Below are 20,837 nucleotides of genomic sequence, written 5' to 3'. Positions count from 1 at the left end.
TCGTCATATGAGGAGCTAGAATTCTGAACTTAGGCGCATATAAATCACTATATTACGTCACATATATTGACCACGTTTGCCCCGATCAGTAACTTTCATTATGTAAGGAACTCGATTCTTGAATCAGATATCAAATTGCCTTAGTTCTATACTATTTTTGATGTATTTGTGGTTTAAATAGTAATCACACATTCTCCCATTTTTCTTTTAAATGTATTTTGGCAATGTCAACGCTCATCCAGATTACATATTATCGGAGGCAAAATATATTAAATATGAGGTAATCTTCATGTTGACAAGAGAATAGCCCAAATGATAATAATAGTTATGTGTATAGTAATTTTTTCATAATGTTTAGTAATAACCGTCGCGTATATATCTCGCCATTCCAATAGTTAGTTTAGTTCCTGGGATACGGTCAAACAAAGTATTCGTTCTGCCATTTCCATTTGACAAATACATATGAAATATCTCAAAATAGTTCTTCTACGATCTTGGGTAATCACATTACCTACAATCTTTCCCGTGTGATCTAGAGAGTCAAGTACAGTGGGTTGGTAGGCGTTACAATACTTTGGCTGCCAATATTATTGATTTTTTTCTTTCCTGGCTCATGGACGATTTAGTGAGTTTCTATTTTGGTTTATTAGGAGTTGGCCGGTGGTCAGTCCAAAACAAAAAGCCTCGAAATATTTTTCTTTAGATAAATTTCCTATAATATTAGCGCAGTAAAAAATGCTGATTGGAGTGTTAATTTCTCTGATAAAAGATTTTTAAGTAGGAAATAAATCGTTAATTCAAAGTTGCTCAACTGGTAATAGATGACGCAGGTAAAAATATTTGAGATAGCTCAATCACAACTTGCAAAAATTGGGTTAAAATCTATATTTTACGATGAAATAGGTCAATAATCCACAAAACTAACGTATTTTTTATAAATGTCGTAGAGTATGTATATATAACTTTTAATTCTCAAAAAGAATGGGGCAGTCTTTTTTTTAATAATCTATGTTGCTTTTTAAATTGTATCATAAACTTTTTTCATAATCATTTATTGGACAATAATCATTTTACAACAGCCAATCTTTCGGAATATGTTACTGATTCAATCCAACAAATTGAACAAAGAGCATTATGTCCATGATTAATAAGAAAGAAAGCACCTTTTTCAGATTTAAAGTAAACCAATAAGTGTCCTTAATTTAATTCACTTAAAAATGTACATTAAATCCTAAGATTCACATTGTTTCTATTTATAGGAGCTAATAAATTCCTTACTTGGAATGCATAAAGCTGTTTGACGAAATTATAAAGAGGACAAGAACATATTGATATGTACATGCATATACTATATATATTTTCATTTTATCAAATGACTAAATTGATTTCCGTTGATAAAATTTATACCTGATAAGTTTAGCTTTATCAGTCACACGAACCTTTATCAGACACCCCATCAATATATTTTGAAATATAATGAAGAGAATTGAATATTCTATCTCCTACTAGTTTGAAACTGATAAAATATGTATCGAAAACATTGACTTAATACATTTGGGACTATTTCTTAGAGATATGAGCATTGTCATATTAACACGCGACATGACAGGTTTTTATTTTTAAAATTTAAAGCATTGCATATCAAAATTTCAAAAATGATATCTAGTATACCAAACAAGTAAATGAGTTCATAAGATTTATCAGGCTCGACACGAACAACAAAGTTGACAGAGCCTCGCCCTTCTTTCTTTTTTTTCCTTAGCCTTGCCTGATAAAGTAAGGCCTTCTTATTGGGTGTCCGAATATGAATAATCGGGAATTCTAGTAAACAAAGCGCTTATAAAGCACTGTATTCTAAGTTAATATATGTAGCAATTACTATCTTTCCGGGTGTACAACTATCCCTGTGGGCTTCTCTATGAACTCGTCCACAACGACCCTAAAATTTTGATCAGCTGAATTTATTTGAGTAATGTTCTCTGGCAAATGTTTCATAGCTATCCAACCGAACCCTGCGTCCGTCCAATACACGTTTCTACCTAACCAGTCTATTGCCAGATGTCCTATATCTGTAACAGAAGACTGAAAATCTAACACGCAAATAGGTTCACATTAATGTTAAAGTCTGTGATGATAGAAATCATTACAAAGTACATGTACGTGAAATTTAAAAGAAACTATTCAAACTTTCTTACATTTTGGATTATATGGGTAACGCGTGTGTGAAATCATCGCTTTACCTTTCAAGATATATAATATTTGTCTCAAAGGCACATTATGCCTCAGAAAATATTAAATCTATACTTCTTTAGAACGGTCAAACATGTAGTGTACTGTTGAAAAAGTGGTTTTAGAGCATTTTATATGCTTTTTACCTGAGGAAAGTAGTTCTAATTCTGAAACTACTTGACAGAAAACTAGCAAAATTAAAACAAAGTATTATTTTGTCTTCCATACAAAATACTCAACCCCTAATACAAAAAGCACCATAAGACACAATATCAACTTTTTTTAAAACTTTAGAAGTACACCAACACTAAAATGCTATAGAGAAATAAAAATAAAAGTATTTCTAAGGCATTATGGATTGATAGACATGAAAAATGTGAGTGCAGATGTTTGTAACATTTTATTTATTATACAACTTGTAGTTGTAGTTTTTCACCCGCTTTTAAATAGATGCATATGATTTCTTATATTAGATAATAATGGTAAGAGACATAAAAATTACATGTACATTCAATTCTACACTTTCGCGCAAATTTTAAAACTATTAATATTACAGGAGCCTTACCTTTAGAAGTACCTATATGAAAGTATGTTATCCCATTAGCATCAAGATCAAAGAGTATAATCCAATTATTGTCCGTGTCGGAGGTAACAAGATGTCGAGTTGGTATATCCCCGGCAATGCCATGAATTGAACTTGCGTCTTTAATGACAACACTTTTAATTGACTGTATAATACAAGAAAGATATTTCCTTTGACAAATGGAATACAGATAGATTTTATTTCGTATGCTCGGGTGTTCAGATTAACAAGTGACAGCAACGTTCACAAACAGTAAGCATTCTACACTGTTTTCCACAGAAAAAGTCACCCAGGCGGTCACCGAATGAAACCAATATTCATCTTTTGTTATTATTTCTCTTAAAGTGAAACTTTGCTTATATTTTTCATTGTCAGGTTCAGCTGAATTGACTATATAGATAGATCTTTTATGACTTTTTAAATATAAAGAATAACAATTTATATTAAATGACTCTTGAGCTTTCGATCTATTATGGCTATTTAGATATAAAAAATAATAATTTTTGTATCAAGTTTGCTAATTCGTCTTAATAATTTACCCAATTTATAAAGCATTCTATAGTTTATTGCTTGCACCATCTTTATTATATACATTTGTATTTCAATGCATCTTGTATGTTTTAGGCTTTATGCCACTGAAATAATGAAACTGCATTTTCCGATCGGTATGTAACATTTTGCAGTTTGTAGTTCATCGGTTTGCACGAAAGTAGTTCTAAACAGGTTGTTTAAAACTGGTCTCATTGGACATAAAAGTAAATATGTTCATAAATGCCAAAACGCCGTCACTGTTCGTCATCGTTATAGTTAATACAATAATAAATATAATATATAAAATTAAGATTTTATATAAATATATTATACAAAAACTTGTAATTTATAATATAGATATTGATAATATTCAGGATCATCTCCAGTTCATGTCATACGGCAAATTGCATTATATAGTAAACATTCAAATGTTTTACCGGCCTATCTTATTTTGGCCAACCTTCAAAATTCTCTAAAACCTGTCCCCTCCACCCAAATCTTTTCGCCCATTTGCTGCCTCCACCATTTGTGTTGTTCCGTTTTAGTAAGTCTCTATCTGTAATTGTTTGGGTGGCGATATGAAGTGATGTTTCTTCTCAATATGCATATTCAGTAAAGAAATTATAAGTATTAAATTCCGAGTAATTCTCCTACCTGCCCAAATTCCTGCGGGGTGATTTTGGCCTCTGTCCACTCCTGTAGTCGTGTACTAAAATAGAGATAGCCATCACTTGCTACCCACAGGACACTGTTGTTGAGAATACCTAGAAATAATACGATGAACGTTTCACTTCCTAGATTGCATGATAAAGAGATAGGAAAACTTCCTTACAAGTATCGACGGAAACTTGAAATAGATTAAAATCATAGCAATAAAAAATTGAAAGTTAGTTAGATAGCTTTCCTTTTTGAGATAATTCAAAGCCAATGTCGGTAATTGAACCTACAACATTCTTCTTGGGCAAGTGAATAGACGGTAGCACTGTTAACCATTAGGCCAGGGAAGATCACCACAACAGCCCCCCTCCCCCAGTCTCCACTCACCCACAACACACGCGCACACGCGCACGCTTGCACGCACACACACAAGTTAAGAAATTATGTCTTTTTAAATAAGGGTAAAGTTAGAAATTCATTTATAATTTTTACGGATTATACTGTCGTTTATAGACAATTATTTGATATATAACATACTTGTGATGCGAGATTTTTATAAGCTGATACAAATACATGTACAGTTATTTATTTTTTTTGGTTATTCGACTTGTCAAAATTCTGTATTAGGTTATTATATTTAGATATATATTTTAATGCTACTCAGATAAGCAAACGGAAAAAGATGACAAGATATTTGAACCTTACAATATATAGGTAAATGCATTAGCTTGAACTTTACAAGGATGTATCCAAAACATATAAAGTGTAATCATCCCTTATATTAACTAAAACTTCCTATATGATTCAATCAAAGATAACATAAACTTCTCCCACTCTATGTCGTTATGTAATAGAAAGAGCATCGAAACAACGAGGCTATCTGACTTGTATGAGGGGTCACAGCCCCCGAGTATAAATTTGCTTTTTTTCTTTGTCTTTTTGTTTTATAGTAGGCAAAAATATAAAAACACGTTCCCTGTTGTCACAATATGAAACCCCAGAAAAAATGTAACCAATGAACGAGCATTTGAATATGATATTTCTGTCGCTATCCCTTTCTCTGTCGTCACAGTGAGTAAACCCAAATCAATGGGTATGCTTTGGACTGCAGGTAACTAATACCTGTACTCCAGTTAACGCACTGTGCATGTATAATATATAATTATGACGTATACGATTTAACTCTGACACATTTTCAACAGAAAGGTCCACAAACTATGATACAAGAGCGGAAATAAATAGAGGATTAGTATTGTTTAGATTTTAGCGCTGTACCTCCCTCAAATGCCTCTCTCGCCCTCGGCCCCGCAAAGTGAAAGGTCGAGAATTAAAAAGTAAAAAATGGCCAGGGCGTGGAGCGAGACACGCTGATTAGCGGCGGCGCGGAGTCGAAAAGTCGAGATTAAATTGTAATAAGGCGGGGCCGCAAGCGAAATATTTATTGTTATTGCTCGTTAATTCGCGTGTTGTTGTTGGCTCCCCCGCCAAATTATTCTTAAAAAGCTCGACTTAATACTTTCATTTAACATCGTTTCGCGCCCCGCTAAATAGTGTTTTTACTCCGCGTACCCGCCGTTTTATTTCTTGAATCTCGATCCGGGTCCGAAATGGCACAAATCAGCCACTATATCTAAGTTACTCTTAAACATTTGAAAAAAAGAATACTATTTTAGGCTTCTTAAAATTTATCTGATTCGTGCGCGGTGATTAGTTTTAGGGGTACACCTAACTGGAAAAAATGAGCATATTATTAAAATGTTTAAAAAGAAGATCTACAGATGCTTAAAAGCTATCTTAATACCTCCCTGGCCTTGACATGAAACGACTAGCATAAAGAAGGCAATACAGTCACTGGTCCACATATTTCCCTGTCTAGTTCAGTTTCCCTGAAACGATAAAAAGAAATTCTAGGTAAATGTCTGGTTCATTGTAAACATTATCATAGCATTAAACATACTGTATTTATATTTTCATTCTTCATATTTCATTTTTCTGATACACGTGTATAGAAGCTTTGAATGTAATGTAATAGTCATACATCTGACATTTTGAATGGCCATCACGTTATACCAAACCTGTAGTATTCACGCTATTTTATTATGATATCTTAAAAGCTATATTGTATTTCATTACTTTAACTGTCATGTCATACTTTTCCATTTATCTCATCTCTGTTGCGCCACAATCTCATTAAAATCAGATCATTGTTTTCGCTCCGTTATAACTCTTTGCTACGTACGAGTGTAAGGTAGTGGAGCGACAGTTAGGATATGATTTTAATGAGATTGGTTGCGCCATGTCTGCCTATACAATTTAATATGTACCATGTCTTTCGCTTTCAAGCACATATTACTTCCGGTTTCTGTGCCTTTGTAGGTAAGTTTACTGTGTCGTGGGAGCGAGATATCACCGTTCGAACGACAAACTTACCTCGATTCGTAGGTATGTGTTCCTTCAACCACGCTAATGTGCCCTTGAATTAATATATTAATGTGTGGTTTCAATGTTCAATTTGTAACCCAAACTATCTTTTCATTGTTATTTTTTTCTTTTTTGCTGTACATTACGGTTTATCAATGTGAACTTCCCGTTTATGTCGTGACCAACTTATCATCATCAAATCTTTAACAGTTTTTCGTTCTCTAAATTAAGTACGTCGTGAAAACGAAATAAAAAAAACGGACATACAAATGTAATACAAAGTAAAAAGGGATATACATGAAGCAATAATTTAAGGATTCAATAATTCTTGGTCATGCAAATTGCATCAAATAAAATCAGTATCTCAAATAATACATGACGAAACATGGTTGGTACTTTAACGGGTCTCGAATCAACGTTCACTAGGTTAAGTGGCAGACCAATAGCAACAAAGTCCATAGCAACACTTAACTGTTAGTTGCGATTTTTTAAAATATCTTAAATGTTTGGTTTAAACACATTTATTTAATTAAAGCTCGATTGCGAAACAAGTTCTTGCAACTTATATTAATCACTTTCTATATAACTATAACCCATAGGCCATCATTCCCCTTAAAATGTATAACGTATGAACATGAAATATATAATCAGAACAAAAATACGATCTGATCATTTAATTGCATAGGTGCCGCCTATGTCATTTAATTTCTTTAAGATCGATTTTAATCTATAATGGTTAATCGATTTAATCAATATTTCTTATTGTTGACACTTAATTGATTTCATAGAATTGTTGAAGCAAGTGTTTAATTTTGTGACCTTCGTCTTACTCATTGTTACAAAGTTATTAAAGAATCAACCCATGCAGTAATATATAGTGTCATCAGAAAAAAATATTTTTGTCGTATAAATGACCCGATTATTTTATATTGCATTTAAGTATTCATCGATCTCTTTATTTAACTATACGGTTTGTTTTATTTGAAGGTTATGTAAAAAAATGTTTTGTGCTTAAATAGAAAAAAAAATGATGAGCTCAAAACCACTTAAATATATGTTTGTTTTGAAAACTTGTTATCGTCTGCTCCGTTTGATTTGTCATGGCTAAAACATGTAAAACCAATAAAAATGAAAATCATAAAGAATCGCTTCAAAGCGTCATTTTCGTTTTCAGGTTCCATTCACAAAGGTTTCGAAAAAACTTGTTACCAACAGCAGTGTTCGATAAAATGGTATTTTAATTTTCTAAGAACACCTAATCAATAAGTGTTCGAGAATATTATAATATCAATATGCATGTGTAATTATAAGTGTTGGGGATATAATAAGGTTTTCGGGATTACATTATCAACATTTGTTGTATACCTCATTTTTCAGGAATAGTCTATATCACGTTTTCAAAGCTTCACGCCCACAAATGTATGCTAATTTTCATGGAATGGTTGAAATTGTATTTAAATCTTAAATATTGTGAAGTGAATAAACGAAACAATTTACACATTGCAAATTGCACTTACAATCCACTTAAATTACCAAAAATGAGGTCAAAATATTTAAATGTAGCCCTTACCATTAGTCAAGCAATAGAAATATTGAGATAAGTACAGGAAAATAAGTCATTAATCTCCCATAACATGTTAATTATGACTTATATTTTGAATATTTTTACTATTCTTAAATCTTAAATCTTAGTTATCTTTTTTATTAATATTTTGGCATTTTAAGCAGTAGCTTTAAAAATATCAACTATACGAGAATATATTTTCGGGAATAGGCCCCTATATGACGGCTGTGAAAAAAAATCAATGAAAAGTATATCCTTTTTTTACGAAGATTTGTTGATCTTTCATTTAATATGCAATAAAAGCATTGTATTGTATACCCACGGGTAAACATAGATGGAGAGTCAGACATAAGGCCGTGATTAAATAAAATGATTTTTTGTTTGCCTGACTTTTGCATTTGCATGACATTGTGTCAATGTGTTCACAACGCACTTAAACTTACCCAAACAAAGTGATAAAATGCCGCCCGTAGGCAGAGTGTAAAAATTTGAGATCTCGAGCTTGCAAGTCATGGACCCAGAGCTGGGATCTTCTGGAACAAACTATTGAGGCTTGTTTGTACAACATAATAATACGGAGTGAGTGCAATTTGAGCTCGGTTTCTAGTAACAAGGAAATGTCATGCAGTTTTATTTGCGATTTCATTCAAAACAATATTTATATCTTTATATTATAATAAGATCCTGTTTAAATGAGGAAAACATTTAACATTACGCTTCAGTCATTATGTAAATTAATGTACATTTAGAATCAAAAATCGCCGGCTTGTAATTTTCATGCTGATATTTTAACTGACGTTATTATACCTATTAGATCTATTTGTTCGATTATTTGTAACTAAAATGTACCACGTGACTATATTCATATAAATTTTCTTTGTTTTATAGCACACTCACGCATCGCTTTTAACAATCCTATGGTTTTAGTAAACATAAAATTTCAAATAATTTCAGCTAAAAGTATTACATTTATACATTATACTTAAATCTAGAATAATTTAGGCTTATGTTAATTTTTTTTTTCTGAAAAAAAGTTTTGTTTTTTTTTGTTTTTGTTCTTTCTTTTTCTTTTTTTTAGTTATACAAATGTATATTATTAAACAGCATAAACATTAATATTATATATAAATTTCCTACCTTAAAACTTATACACAAAAAAATCCTTTTCCCAAATATAGGGGTATTAAGTTTTAAACATTCAAAAAGCGTCATTCATTTTAAATTTGTAGTAATGTATTATTTACTCTATTCACATACCTATGTTTTTATTCGTAAGTTGAATTAATTGTAACCCGATATTTTCTTCTTCCTTGTCAAGTTTAATAAACATTTTACGTGAAATTACAAGCGTCAAAATACTAGCATTACAAAATAGTGTCGTCTGCTGTTAGAGAGGATTATTTTTTCTTAACTAAATAGTTCGTCAAAAGATTGCCGAAACTAGATTTATTACACTATTTTGTTAATTATACGGTTTAGACATTGAGTTGTATATTGTCCTTGTTTCTTTCCGTGCTCCGATGGTCAAATTTGACTTGATATTGTCGGAGTTTGTCTTTGCTTCATGTTCTCTTTAAGTCGTTCCAACAATGGCACTACAATAAGTTGATTGTCGTTTAATGTTTTAAATTTATGATGATATATGCCATGAAATATTAATGTAAGGTACAGTAGGGGATAGCTCTCCGACCCCACTTCACCAATTACGGGGGAAATAAATCGGCAACTTATGTAACTGAAAATTTAAGAAAAAAAGATTGTCGAGTAATTCTGATTTCAGAAGATGTCAGTTTGTTATCACGAACGCACGCACGAACGGACACTTTTATACAATCCCCGTTTCTTCCCTTGCATGGCTACTGTACTGTGTGAGTATTGTATTTCTGGACATCTGGACATACATGTTTATCAAAAGTGTTTGTATCACTGCAATCACTATCTTATAAGAACGAATGGGAAACAATATGGGTTTTTTTTCCTGAGAAATACGGGCATTTTCATGTATATACATGTATTTATGATTTAATGAAACAACAAGTAATTTCATCTTCATTTAGACTCACGTCTTCATTTTATATTAATTACGAAATATATATGTTATAAACACGCACCTGTGTAATTATATATACTTAAATATCACAAACCGTATTTATTAACAGTTAACAGTTTACTGCATAAAATCGAGATTTTAGCTCAGATTTCATGTGTCATCGTATTATGTGTCACTCTGTTCTCCGTTCTCGTTATTCTTTCCAAATCCCCAGCAAATGTGTTTCCCCATTTGATCAAGAGGTAGAAACAAACTGTTTTGTACCGCTATGGTTATTGGTGCACAAACGTTCTCCGGAACTCGGCAAATGTTGTTGTTGTTGTGCTGTTGTTATTGTTCCTTTTTATCCTGAGGTACAACGAGAGCTTGGTGAATAATAAGTGCAATGTGGTCACTTTTGTGCGGAAGGTGATCAACGTGTTGTGGAAATTAATGCACTTTAAGGTACTGTATACTACGGTGCTCCGTTTGGACAATCATGATTTTTTATTTCGTCCTAACCCACCATGCACGATGGTACTATGGTGAAAATGCGATGTTATATCGCGTTTTCACCATCCCACCATCGTGTTTTCACCATTGTACTATAGCGTTTTCACCATCGTACCATAGCGTTTTCCCCATCGTACCACCGCGTTTTCAACATCGTACCATAGCCTTTTCACCATCGTACCATCGCGTTTTCACTATCGTGCCATCGCGCTTTCATCATCGTACCATCGCGTTTTCATCATCGTGCCATCGCGTTTTCACCATCGTACCATCGCGTTTCCACCATCGCGCCATGGTGCCATCGTACCATCGCGTTTCGGTCAGTATAACTAGTACACATACAGAATGATGTCAGGGTCTGATAGGCAGATAGTAAAAACAGGTTTTGAATACTTACTATTTAATTTGAGTTATAAATAATAAAACCTGTTATCTGTACATTTATTTGCCATTTATGTCGTTATACTGTATATACTGTATATAATTCAAAGACTATTTAATATATGCTTATGTATGCTTAATATATGTCTGCATTTTTTCTTTTGCTGTATTTAGGATATCAACTTGAAACCTCATATGTACAGTGCACAAGGATGGCAACTTTATTTGTTTAAATTTTTGAGCAATTGCCTTTTTTCATGTTTTAGATACTAAGATCTCAAAGATACTCAAATAGAAAAAAGTGTGGGGTTCAATAATGAGAAGGCATACATTACGCATGACCACCGGAATACGATGGCACGATGATCAAATCGCGATGGTACGATGATAAAAACGAGATGGTACGACGGTGAAAGCGCGATGGTACGATGGTGAAAACGCGATGGTACGGGTTTTTATCATTGTTCTATCGCGCCATCGACATTTCACAATCGTGCCATCGCGTTTTCATCATCGTACCATCGTGTTTTCACCATCGTACCATCGTGCATCGCGGGTACAGACTAAATAAAAAAAATACGATTGTCCAAACGGAACACCGTAGTATGCAGCTTACAACGTATAGTTTGCTAAAAAACATACAGCTTACGACGTATAGTTTGTTGAAATCGTATACAGCTTACAACGTATAGTTTGTTGAAATCGTATACAGCTTACGACGTATAGTTTGTTGAAACTTATACAGCTTACAACGTACTAGTATAGTTTGTTGAAACTTATACAGCTTACGACGTATAGTTTGTCGAAAACGTATACAGCTTACGACGTATAATTTGTTGGAAACGTATACAGTGAAAACGTTGGATATGTACATCTACTTTCGGAAAAAGGTGTTCTGTCTTAACGTATGAATTTGTTTGCCTTGAGAAATTATTCGGATCAATACTAACATTATTATTATTGTCTTCATATTTGATACGGATATTGAAAATAACTAATGAGTTTAAGGTCAGTATGTCAAAGGTCAAGTTCACTTTGTCCAAAACAAAAGCATTGCTCGACCAACAGCAAAAAAACTTAGTCGTCGTCGAAGTCGTACCCGTAGTCACTGTAGTCGTAGCTGGCATCGTCATTTAAACCGTTGTCGTAGTCGTACAAGTCGCAGTTGTGGAAATCGTTGTCAAAGCTCTTAGTGTACCGGTATTCGAGTCTTAGTGGTCGAAAAAGTCGTATTTGTAACCGTACTCGTAGTCTACAAGTCGTACTACTAGTATCGACTAGAATAATCGTTGTCGTAGAAGTTTTAGAAGTCGTGGTAATTGCCTCAGTTATCGGTGAAGTATTAAATGAAGACCGTGCCCGTTGTCGTATCCGAAGTTGTATAATTATAAGTTATTTTCATGGTCTTCCTCGTAGTCGTAGATAACGACTCGTAGTCATAAAAGACTAAATATTCGTAGACGTACTCGTAGTTATAAACGGCTTTTCTTTGTATGTTCCCCATATGTTTGATCGGTTAGATTTATTGTTTTGTAAGCTATTTCAAAGTTACCGTCTGTGCGACTCTAATTTGCAAAGTCATAGTTTTTACTTTGTAACACAGCTTTGTTTTGTTGTTTTTATGTAAATATATTTCATGAACAATATTTGCCATAATCTCAGGTTGTTTTAACACACTTGGTTTATTAATTTGTTTGTATGCGTTATATACATGTATATATGGTGTTATCAAGTTATTTTATAAGTCAGCTATAAAAGCTCTTCTTACAGATATGTTTACTTCACATTTCCTTCCAGTAGCCACTGGCAATTGTGCGGCTTTGAATTTTATTCACGTCTAGTATATCAGCGTAACTCCCTGGTTGCCATGGCAACGAATAGACCTTATTGAAGATTATATTGTTCAAACAAATGTCAGCATAACATCAGAAAGCGCCCTTTAACAGGAGGAGTCGGATACCTTATATAGATTCAACATGACCATCTATCACTGATTGTGTTGATTTGCATTCACTAATAATTTGTAACCACTGCCCATCCGTTTCCAAAATTACCTGAAAATAGCCGGACTTTGACTTAGAGCCAAGGAAATCCTTTGTTAAGCTCCTACCCTTGTAGGGACATGTTTGGTAGTAAATTAACTGTTAAATTTAAATGCCCCAAACCCGTACCTATATCCTGGCCACGTTTATAATCTCTTGCTTTTTCAAAGCCTAAACAATTACCTCCGCTGTGCAGGGACAGCCTAAAGATGAATAACCAAAGAGTAATTATAAACAATCTGTGTTTTGGTACGAAGATGATTTTGTTCTTTTTCTTTATTATTATCATTATTAGTATCATTATTAGTATTATCAATCAGCATCATCATGATCGTCGTCGTCGTCGTCATCATCATCATCATCATCATTATTATTATTATTATTATTTTAGCCAAAGCTTGTCATTCAAATACAGTACATAATTATAAAGATGAGTAAAAAGCTTATTTAGTTCACATATATTTTTATCAGATATTTAAACTTTAAAAGTAAAACGTAAATAAATGTTTATTGATTGTGAATATCGGTAGTTGGCATGCTTTGGTCTTCTTAAGCTTAGACGTGGCATTATCTTCAGAAAGCACCTGCTATAAGATTGGCGCAATGCAATAGTCACTGCAATGGTAGTATTACAAGGTTATTAAGATTTACCTCGATATGTTCGAAATATAGACAACGTCAAACATTTGTTACAATGCAAGGGAAGCAACTATTCGGATCTCCACACCGATTTACCTAGTCCGAAAGGCGCATGTACATTGTATACACAGACTTATGCATGCATGAGGTTTTCTTTGTCTCCAATGAAATGTTTACTCTACAAATTTTTTTAGCACACTAAATATGTTTAAACGTACATTCAGCACGCGGACACCTTTACTTTGTTTCACATTTTTGAGAACTACATTTTGTATACCTACATTGATTTACGGCTTTGCGGAGGATATATATATATATCCTCCGCGCAGCCGTAAATCAATCTAGGTAAGTTGGTCGTTTCCGCCCATAGTATATAAAATAAAGCGGCTTTTTACAATAATAATAATAATGATGATGATGATGATGACGATGACGATGATGATGATGATTATGATGATGATGATGATGATGATGATGATGATGAAAAATATAGTAATAACTAGTCTCCTTTTCTTAATGCAGGCATGTCTTGCAATCGCATAAGGGAGTCATAAAAATAAACAATGACGAAATGAAAATAATATTAATTTTTGATTAAACAACAGTTAGGAACAAAAAAATGAACATATTATACAATGTTTAACACAGTTTTGCTTGTTTTCTGTCAATTGATTGTCATTCAACAGTCATTTCATTGTTATTTTGTGTTTATTTTTATGAATGTCAGTTTAAGAACTAGAACTTACAATATGATGACACGTGACTGATTTGCTGTAGGGGTTTAATGCACAAACTAGTTTATTCTACGTGTCAGAATTAGTATAGCCATTGAACTTGTTTTTTGACGACACAAGAAACAACTTCCGGCCACTAGGAATGCTGGGAAGCCGCGTTCTATTTCCGATAGAATCTTCGGAAATCTCGGCCCTTGTTATTACCGGGGTTCCATTTCTACCGGATATTGGCGTCAACACCCGTTTTAAGCTTTTCTGTGAGTTTAATATTCCAAGCACGTCTTTTGCGAATGAGAGGCTAGATGGTCGACTGCCAGCTTCCGGTCGTCGTTTGTACAGGTTACTGTTACTCCTATGGAGACTGTTAGACCGCGAGAGGGCAGTGTAGGGGGTTCCCCTTCCGGGAAAGTCGTCCACATAATTTGGTGTAGTGTCTCTGGACATGTATGACCCTTCAAACTGCTTATTTTCAAGAATCGGAGAATCCAGCTTTCTGTTAACGAAAGCGTTCCTCGACGGATGTCGAGAATGTGGGGTATTATTTCTTTGGAACAAATTTTCGTCCTCTAGGAGTCTCATCAGCCCGACTTGATTGTTGACTTGCTTCGTGTTAGCCCCTCCTTCACACACAAGGACTTTACAACACTCAGGCATCTGTAGTTTAACGCTCATTTCTAATGCAGTTAATCCTTGTGCATTTGTAAGTTCTAGATTGATCGTTGATTTAGTCACTGATGCGTTAACAAGGACCTTGATTGCAGCAGCATTTGCGCACATTATCGCGTGCATTATTGCTGTGTTACCCTCATTATCTTTAATATTTGGATCACAACCCTTACATCTTGCTAGAACACGCACTAAATCTAGTTTATCATTGTCCATAGACGCATACATTAACGCAGTGCGCCTGTTTTCGTCTATTGCGTTTACGTCACTTCCTTGTTTCAGGAGCATGCGCACTAAATGAGTCCTTATTTCATCTTTCGCTTCACAAACAGCATATATGAGAGCCGTTTTACCGTCGTGTGTTGTTGTTGTAAGACTATTATCACTATCCTGTAAAATATGCCCTATTTGTCGCACGCGCCCTTGGGCAATCGCTGTGAAAATATCCATCATTTGGAAACTTCTATTTCTTAGATCCCTTGATCCACGTAATCCTATAGCATAAATAATCTCTTTAAAGACCTTAAAGATGAGTTTGTCTCTTTCAGTTAAATGGGTCCATATAACGACTTCAGGACTATTTGTTCATTATCGATTGTTGTCCTTTTTCTACTCGCAGCTCTAATTGAGAGCCCAAATAAGAGCGTTTAAAGTATTTGATCAATTGATTACTTGCTTTTTTAAAGTAAATAGTCCCACATATTTTACAGTATCTGTTTTTTATACAGTGATCATATACGCCTGTTTTGTTATTTTCTCAAACCAAAAACAAAGATAATCCAAAATTTAATGTTTTCCTCATAACACAAAATCGAATTATTGACAGAATGTCATTTTGTTTAAAAAATATTTTAACGATTGTAGATTTTAATTCAAACATTTAAAACACCGTAATGAATCTCCGGAGTCTTTGTATATTAACGTTTTAAACTCTTTAGGATTAATTCTTCTGGCTACTTAAATATTGCCGTGATCTTTAAACACGACCTGTGTATTTAAGTTTTTAATCCGCATTGCGTTCCAATTTTTCTCAATTTAAACTCGACAAATGTTTGTACTAAACTCCAGTTAGAATTTCAACTTTAATTGCATACTTTGTAAATATTTATGATTGTTATTGTAAAAACCTTTATTTACGCAACAGGTTTAATTATAATGTGCTTTGAATGCTAATAATGAAATTGGCAATCGGAACTGATCAAAATCAGTTTGTTTTGCGTGCATCCCAGACATCAAAATATCGACACAAGCTTGGTTCTTCTAAATCGCACAGGGGCTTGAATTTTTTTTTAGAATGCGAAATTTAAAATAAAATTTATCTATATTTTGTTAAGGAAATTCTGTATTTGGTATCCTATCTGTGCGGTAATCTATAGTAAATGAATTAACGGTCGAAGAAAAAAATGTATAAACAGTTTATCAGTGAAGTTTTATGTCCTATTTTAATCTGTTATGTCCTTTTTTCAACAGTAGCATATAATGTATTGTCCACTTTTCACCACTTTCCACTTTTCGAACCCGTGTCGCCCAATTTACAGTCAAACGCTCTACCTATTGAGCTAGCCGGACGGCCCCTTTTCATCGGTGAGATATAATCTCCTTGCTATACAAGTGATACAAAGTATAACAAAATTATAGAAGAAATGAAGTCCACCGAAACTGTGAAAAAAAAAATAAACAAAGTCGACGTGTTTTTTTTTCGCAGTGAGAATTCAAAACTTTCCTTAAATTCTCATCTCCATTCTCACAGGGGACATGACAGGATATTAGATATACCAAATACAGTAGAACTTCATTGTGTAACACTTTTTATGTGTCGAACTTCGATAAGTCGAATTACGCGATATGTCGAAGTAAACTGAAAGCCCCTGTTGTGTACCCTTCAATAAAAAACCGATATAGGACTCAAATCTTTATGTGTCGAATTCTTCGATGTTTTGAAGTTTTTACAAGGTCCGTATGTGGAATAAATCGAGTACATTTTAAAACCGTAAAATAAGCCGAAGCCCTATTTTTTTCACTTATATTTCAAATTATTCTGTTTGATAAAATTAGATTTCAATGTAACGACCTGTGGAAACATGAAAATGATAAAGTCATTCTACGGTCGTAAACATAACCTTTGTATTAAAGCCCAGTTGTAATGCTACAGCTAGATCAATAGGTTCGTCCGTACAATGTTGCAAATATCCTGGCACTTATACAAGACCGATGTTACACCGTTTATAAAGATTGTACCCAAATATAATCGATCATTTAATCAGTTATTAAGAGAATATACCTTTATATAGCATATTTTCTTTATAAATAATTATCGGCAATTATAGTTTAAAGTCCTTGATTGCCTGGGTGAACCACGAGATGGTGTTAGATAGATAAAGGAAGGTTTTGAAACACGCATAATTTACATGATACCTTGCTAATGTACCCCTGAGATTATTTCTAAATGAATCGTGTCACTAATAGAAACAGTAGTAGTAGTTTCATATTTTACATGCAAATGGAATCGGTGTTATTTTTTAGACAGTGTGGCTCCGTTATATGTCACTCCGCCGCTAGATGTCGCCCAGTGTATTTATGCGTGTCTTTTTTCCCGCGCTTCAATAAAAAACAGTCAAAAATAGCTCTTATTTTACTTTTTAGACGTAAAATATATGAAAACTTGTGTTGAATGAATATAATATACATCACATTAAAGTGAAAAATAATAATATATTTATCACGTTAGGTGCTCTTGAAATTATTGGAATTCTCTCACGTCTCAGTGAATCAGAGCACAGTCACTAAAACAAACAAATACACTCAATGTTATAAACCAGTCACTACTGCTATTAATATCATGCCATTAGAAACTCGGAAACAAGTTCGTTTTGAAGAAATTTAAATATTTAAATAACTTTTAATGTTTTGAATTTTTTTCTTTTGAGATGATTTGGATGGTGTTGTATGGCTTTTAATAGTAAAGCGAGGTCACGTGTTTGTGTTTTTTTATATTGGTTGCTTCCCCTTTAATTTCAACAACTGCACAGATGCAAACAGACTTTCAGCTAGGTAGCAATTTTTTCCTGTTCTTCTAAAGGTATGCAGTGCACTGCTCACCATGTCATCGAAGGCATTAATAAAGACTGTAAACATCTTTGATAAACAAGTCAAGATTTCTGCTAGGGGTCATTAACATATGCAATAACTTAAAACGTCTTGGCCAATTTTCAAAAAAATAAATTGAACCCTGAACACAAAACAAAGACTATTTTATTACGGCAGAAGTTTTATTTTCCAAAAACCATTTTAGACAATTGTTTCCGGTGTCATGTTAGCTGACGATGCCAGGGACAGAGGCCCGCGAATTAAATGCGCCGGAAGTAAAGGTCCTTGGAATGGCGATGGTGTAGGTGGCGCCTCTGGTGTCGTTGACGGTTCTATAGTCACAATCGTTTGGAGCGGAATGTCGTCTGCTGCCCCCTGTTCGGCAGCATTTGATCTCGGAGGGCTGTTTTTCTCTGCGCTAGCAAACTGAATAGCATCCATCAATGGCCCAAAGTGACGTTTCTTATTTTTCGACAGAATATTAGAACGATTTTTTACAGAGCTGGATTTTGTCTCATGTTTACATTCAAGATATTTGTTGTATGTTAGCAGTTCAATGTACTGTAAAACTTTAATTTTTTGTCTGACAGTCCCCAAGAGGTCCCTTGCTTCAATAGTGGTTTTCACGTTGCAATATTTCTTATAGAACACGGATTCCTTTTTCTTTGCCTCGATTTCGTATCCCTCCGGGACTGGAAATAAATTGATTTAAATATCATATATTAAATTGTGACATCATTATTTTAGATTTCTCACATTTATTACAGGATGTATTTATTATTATTGTTGTTGTTGTTGTTGTTCCAGTAGAGTTACAGATAAATCAAATTAAAACTGTACGATCTGTGTGTTTTGAAAGATTGAAAACTTAATTAACACTGACACATAATCTATAAAAATGGGGGTAGAAATAATGTCCTGTAATCTGCACTGGTAATCAAAATGGAAATGAACTTTTGCCTTTTATGAATTAGCATTCCGAGATTGAAAAAAAAAACATTTTTTTTTTGTAAACTAAAAAAGGTCACCTTCGACGTTAATTTTTCAAGTTTTTTTCTCTCCAGTGTCTGCTTTCCTTGGAAAAGCAAAGTTTGATTTCTCTATGGAAAGTCTACTGTATGGAAAGTCTCTAAATATTGTTTATTTTATGTATAAAAAGAGTCTCATTTACATGTATTTGGAATTTTCATAAAATTTGCAAAACTTGTTATTGCTGATCTTTTGCAGATCCTAATTGATAACACTTTAAAGCCGAAATAAATATGGTGACGGTGATAATGATGAATATGGGATTTAATTTTGATAATAACGACGATGATGGTAATGATGATGACAACGATGATAATGTTAAAGACGACGATGGCAAGATGATGATCTTCATGATGACCATAATAAGATTATAATATAATATTAATTAATTATCATATGACTTACCATGATAAAGTCGATAAATATATGGCTCACAACAAGAAATATCAAAGGTCCCTACCTTCTGATGCCAAAAACTTGAGTTCACATTTCTTATTGAGAAGATCTTCCTTGAGGGCCGCTGCTTGTTGTTTTGTTGCCGCTATTAGTGCTATCACCTCGCGGATCTCTTTCTCTATAGTAAGTATATCCGTCTGTCGTCTGCGCAACTTATCACGTTGTTTCCTGGAGGTAACCATAACTTATAATAATTATATCTGAAGATAAATGAAGCACTTGTGTTTTTCTTGAGCTTTTATAATCACCAAATTGCAAAAGCTTCCGGGTGCCAAGGCGTTGCCCTGGACCCATCGGGGGCCCGAGCGGGCCCCTTGCCCCCAACTTTTTTTTACAGTATACGTATTTTAAGCTTCTGTAACTTTTACCCCTGTACCTACAGTACGTTTATGAATACTATAGATTTCTACCTTCTTTGCAATAATTATGGCCGTATTCTAGCGGCTCGGATAAACTCAAAATTTTTTAAAAATCGTTTATATTTTGCAATGTATACCTATTAGAAAATCTTTATAACTAATCAAATCGAACAGGAAGAATATCTTCAATCATGATAAACACGTAAGCTAAGAGCTTTACCTTAGTTTGTATATCTGTGATATCAGCTTTAGTTTACTGTTTTCAGCAACCTGATCCCCAAATTCTTCCGACGTGCCTTCACTATCATCATCAGAATCCGATGAAATATCAGGGATATCACCATCTCTTCCTTCTTTTCTTCTAAAGCTTCGAGGCTCGAAAACATTATTTTTTGATAAAGAATTCATTTCCTTTCCTGAGCTTTTCTCGTAGACGGCATCACTTTCTGTTTTGAAAGAGTTGATGGCGATTTCTTTGCTATCCGATTTTGATTTTCTTCTCATGAGTTTTTGGAAAAATGACATTTTAGATGCTTTAAATAAAATGATAAATATAAGTGCACTTGTAACAAGCATCTGATAACTATGTCTATGTTTCAGACGAACATGGCGTCATGTTTTGTTTTGGACGGGACGGCGTCATCTTGACGGTAGCGTGCAACATATAATTTCCCGCGTTTTTTATTGAAATTATATAAATGAATAAATCTACACATGAAATGTAGATACGAAATACAAATGTACATTGTACACATTAATAAGAGCATGGCGATTTGTAAGGGACACAATAGTGACGCCATGGTTCTCCCTATACTAGGCCTAGGGCATGATTTGTCCCCGGGGGAGATCGCCCGGTGAAATGAAATTAACAAAAGCCGAATACAGGACACGCAAAGATTAAAGTTCATTTAATACAA

The 20,837-nt window shown here is 33.8% G+C and overlaps 3 protein-coding genes across 4 annotated transcripts in view; all 3 read right to left on the bottom strand.

Moving 5' to 3' along the window:
* Positions 1-9,368, bottom strand: part of LOC132748291 (low-density lipoprotein receptor-related protein 4-like) — a 48,252-nt gene extending 38,884 nt beyond the window's left edge. Inside the window, exons 1-5 of one of the 2 annotated variants that reach the window (XM_060737862.1) lie at positions 9,243-9,368; positions 5,802-5,886; positions 3,998-4,107; positions 2,795-2,957; positions 1,880-2,069 (exon numbers count right to left, since the gene is read on the bottom strand). In XM_060737862.1, the coding sequence (XP_060593845.1) occupies positions 1,880-2,069; positions 2,795-2,957; positions 3,998-4,107; positions 5,802-5,862 (524 nt within the window). In that variant the 5' untranslated portion in view covers positions 5,863-5,886; positions 9,243-9,368. Of the gene's footprint in view, positions 1-1,879; positions 2,070-2,794; positions 2,958-3,997; positions 4,108-5,801; positions 5,887-9,122 lie in introns of both variants that reach the window. The other variant, XM_060737861.1, reaches the window with a different exon arrangement.
* A 4,793-nt stretch (positions 9,369-14,161) lies between these two features.
* Positions 14,162-16,099, bottom strand: LOC132748289 (putative ankyrin repeat domain-containing protein 30B-like). The gene has a single exon (XM_060737858.1). The coding sequence runs from the start codon at positions 15,440-15,442 to the stop codon at positions 14,393-14,395; it is 1,050 nt and encodes a 349-aa protein (XP_060593841.1). The 5' UTR covers positions 15,443-16,099; the 3' UTR covers positions 14,162-14,392.
* A 2,138-nt stretch (positions 16,100-18,237) lies between these two features.
* Positions 18,238-20,562, bottom strand: LOC132748276 (uncharacterized). The gene is made up of 3 exons (XM_060737845.1): positions 20,141-20,562; positions 19,566-19,729; positions 18,238-18,768 (listed from the first exon to the last, which is right to left on the bottom strand). The coding sequence occupies exons 1-3, from the start codon at positions 20,494-20,496 to the stop codon at positions 18,278-18,280; spliced, it is 1,011 nt and encodes a 336-aa protein (XP_060593828.1). The 5' UTR covers positions 20,497-20,562; the 3' UTR covers positions 18,238-18,277.
* Between the last annotated feature and the right edge of the window lie 275 nt (positions 20,563-20,837).

Source organism: Ruditapes philippinarum, unplaced genomic scaffold, assembly GCF_026571515.1.
Source record: "Ruditapes philippinarum isolate M1 unplaced genomic scaffold, ASM2657151v2 ctg1483_1_1_1_1, whole genome shotgun sequence".
NCBI lineage: Eukaryota > Metazoa > Mollusca > Bivalvia > Venerida > Veneridae > Ruditapes > Ruditapes philippinarum.
This window is presented reverse-complemented; position numbering and strand designations above follow the sequence as displayed.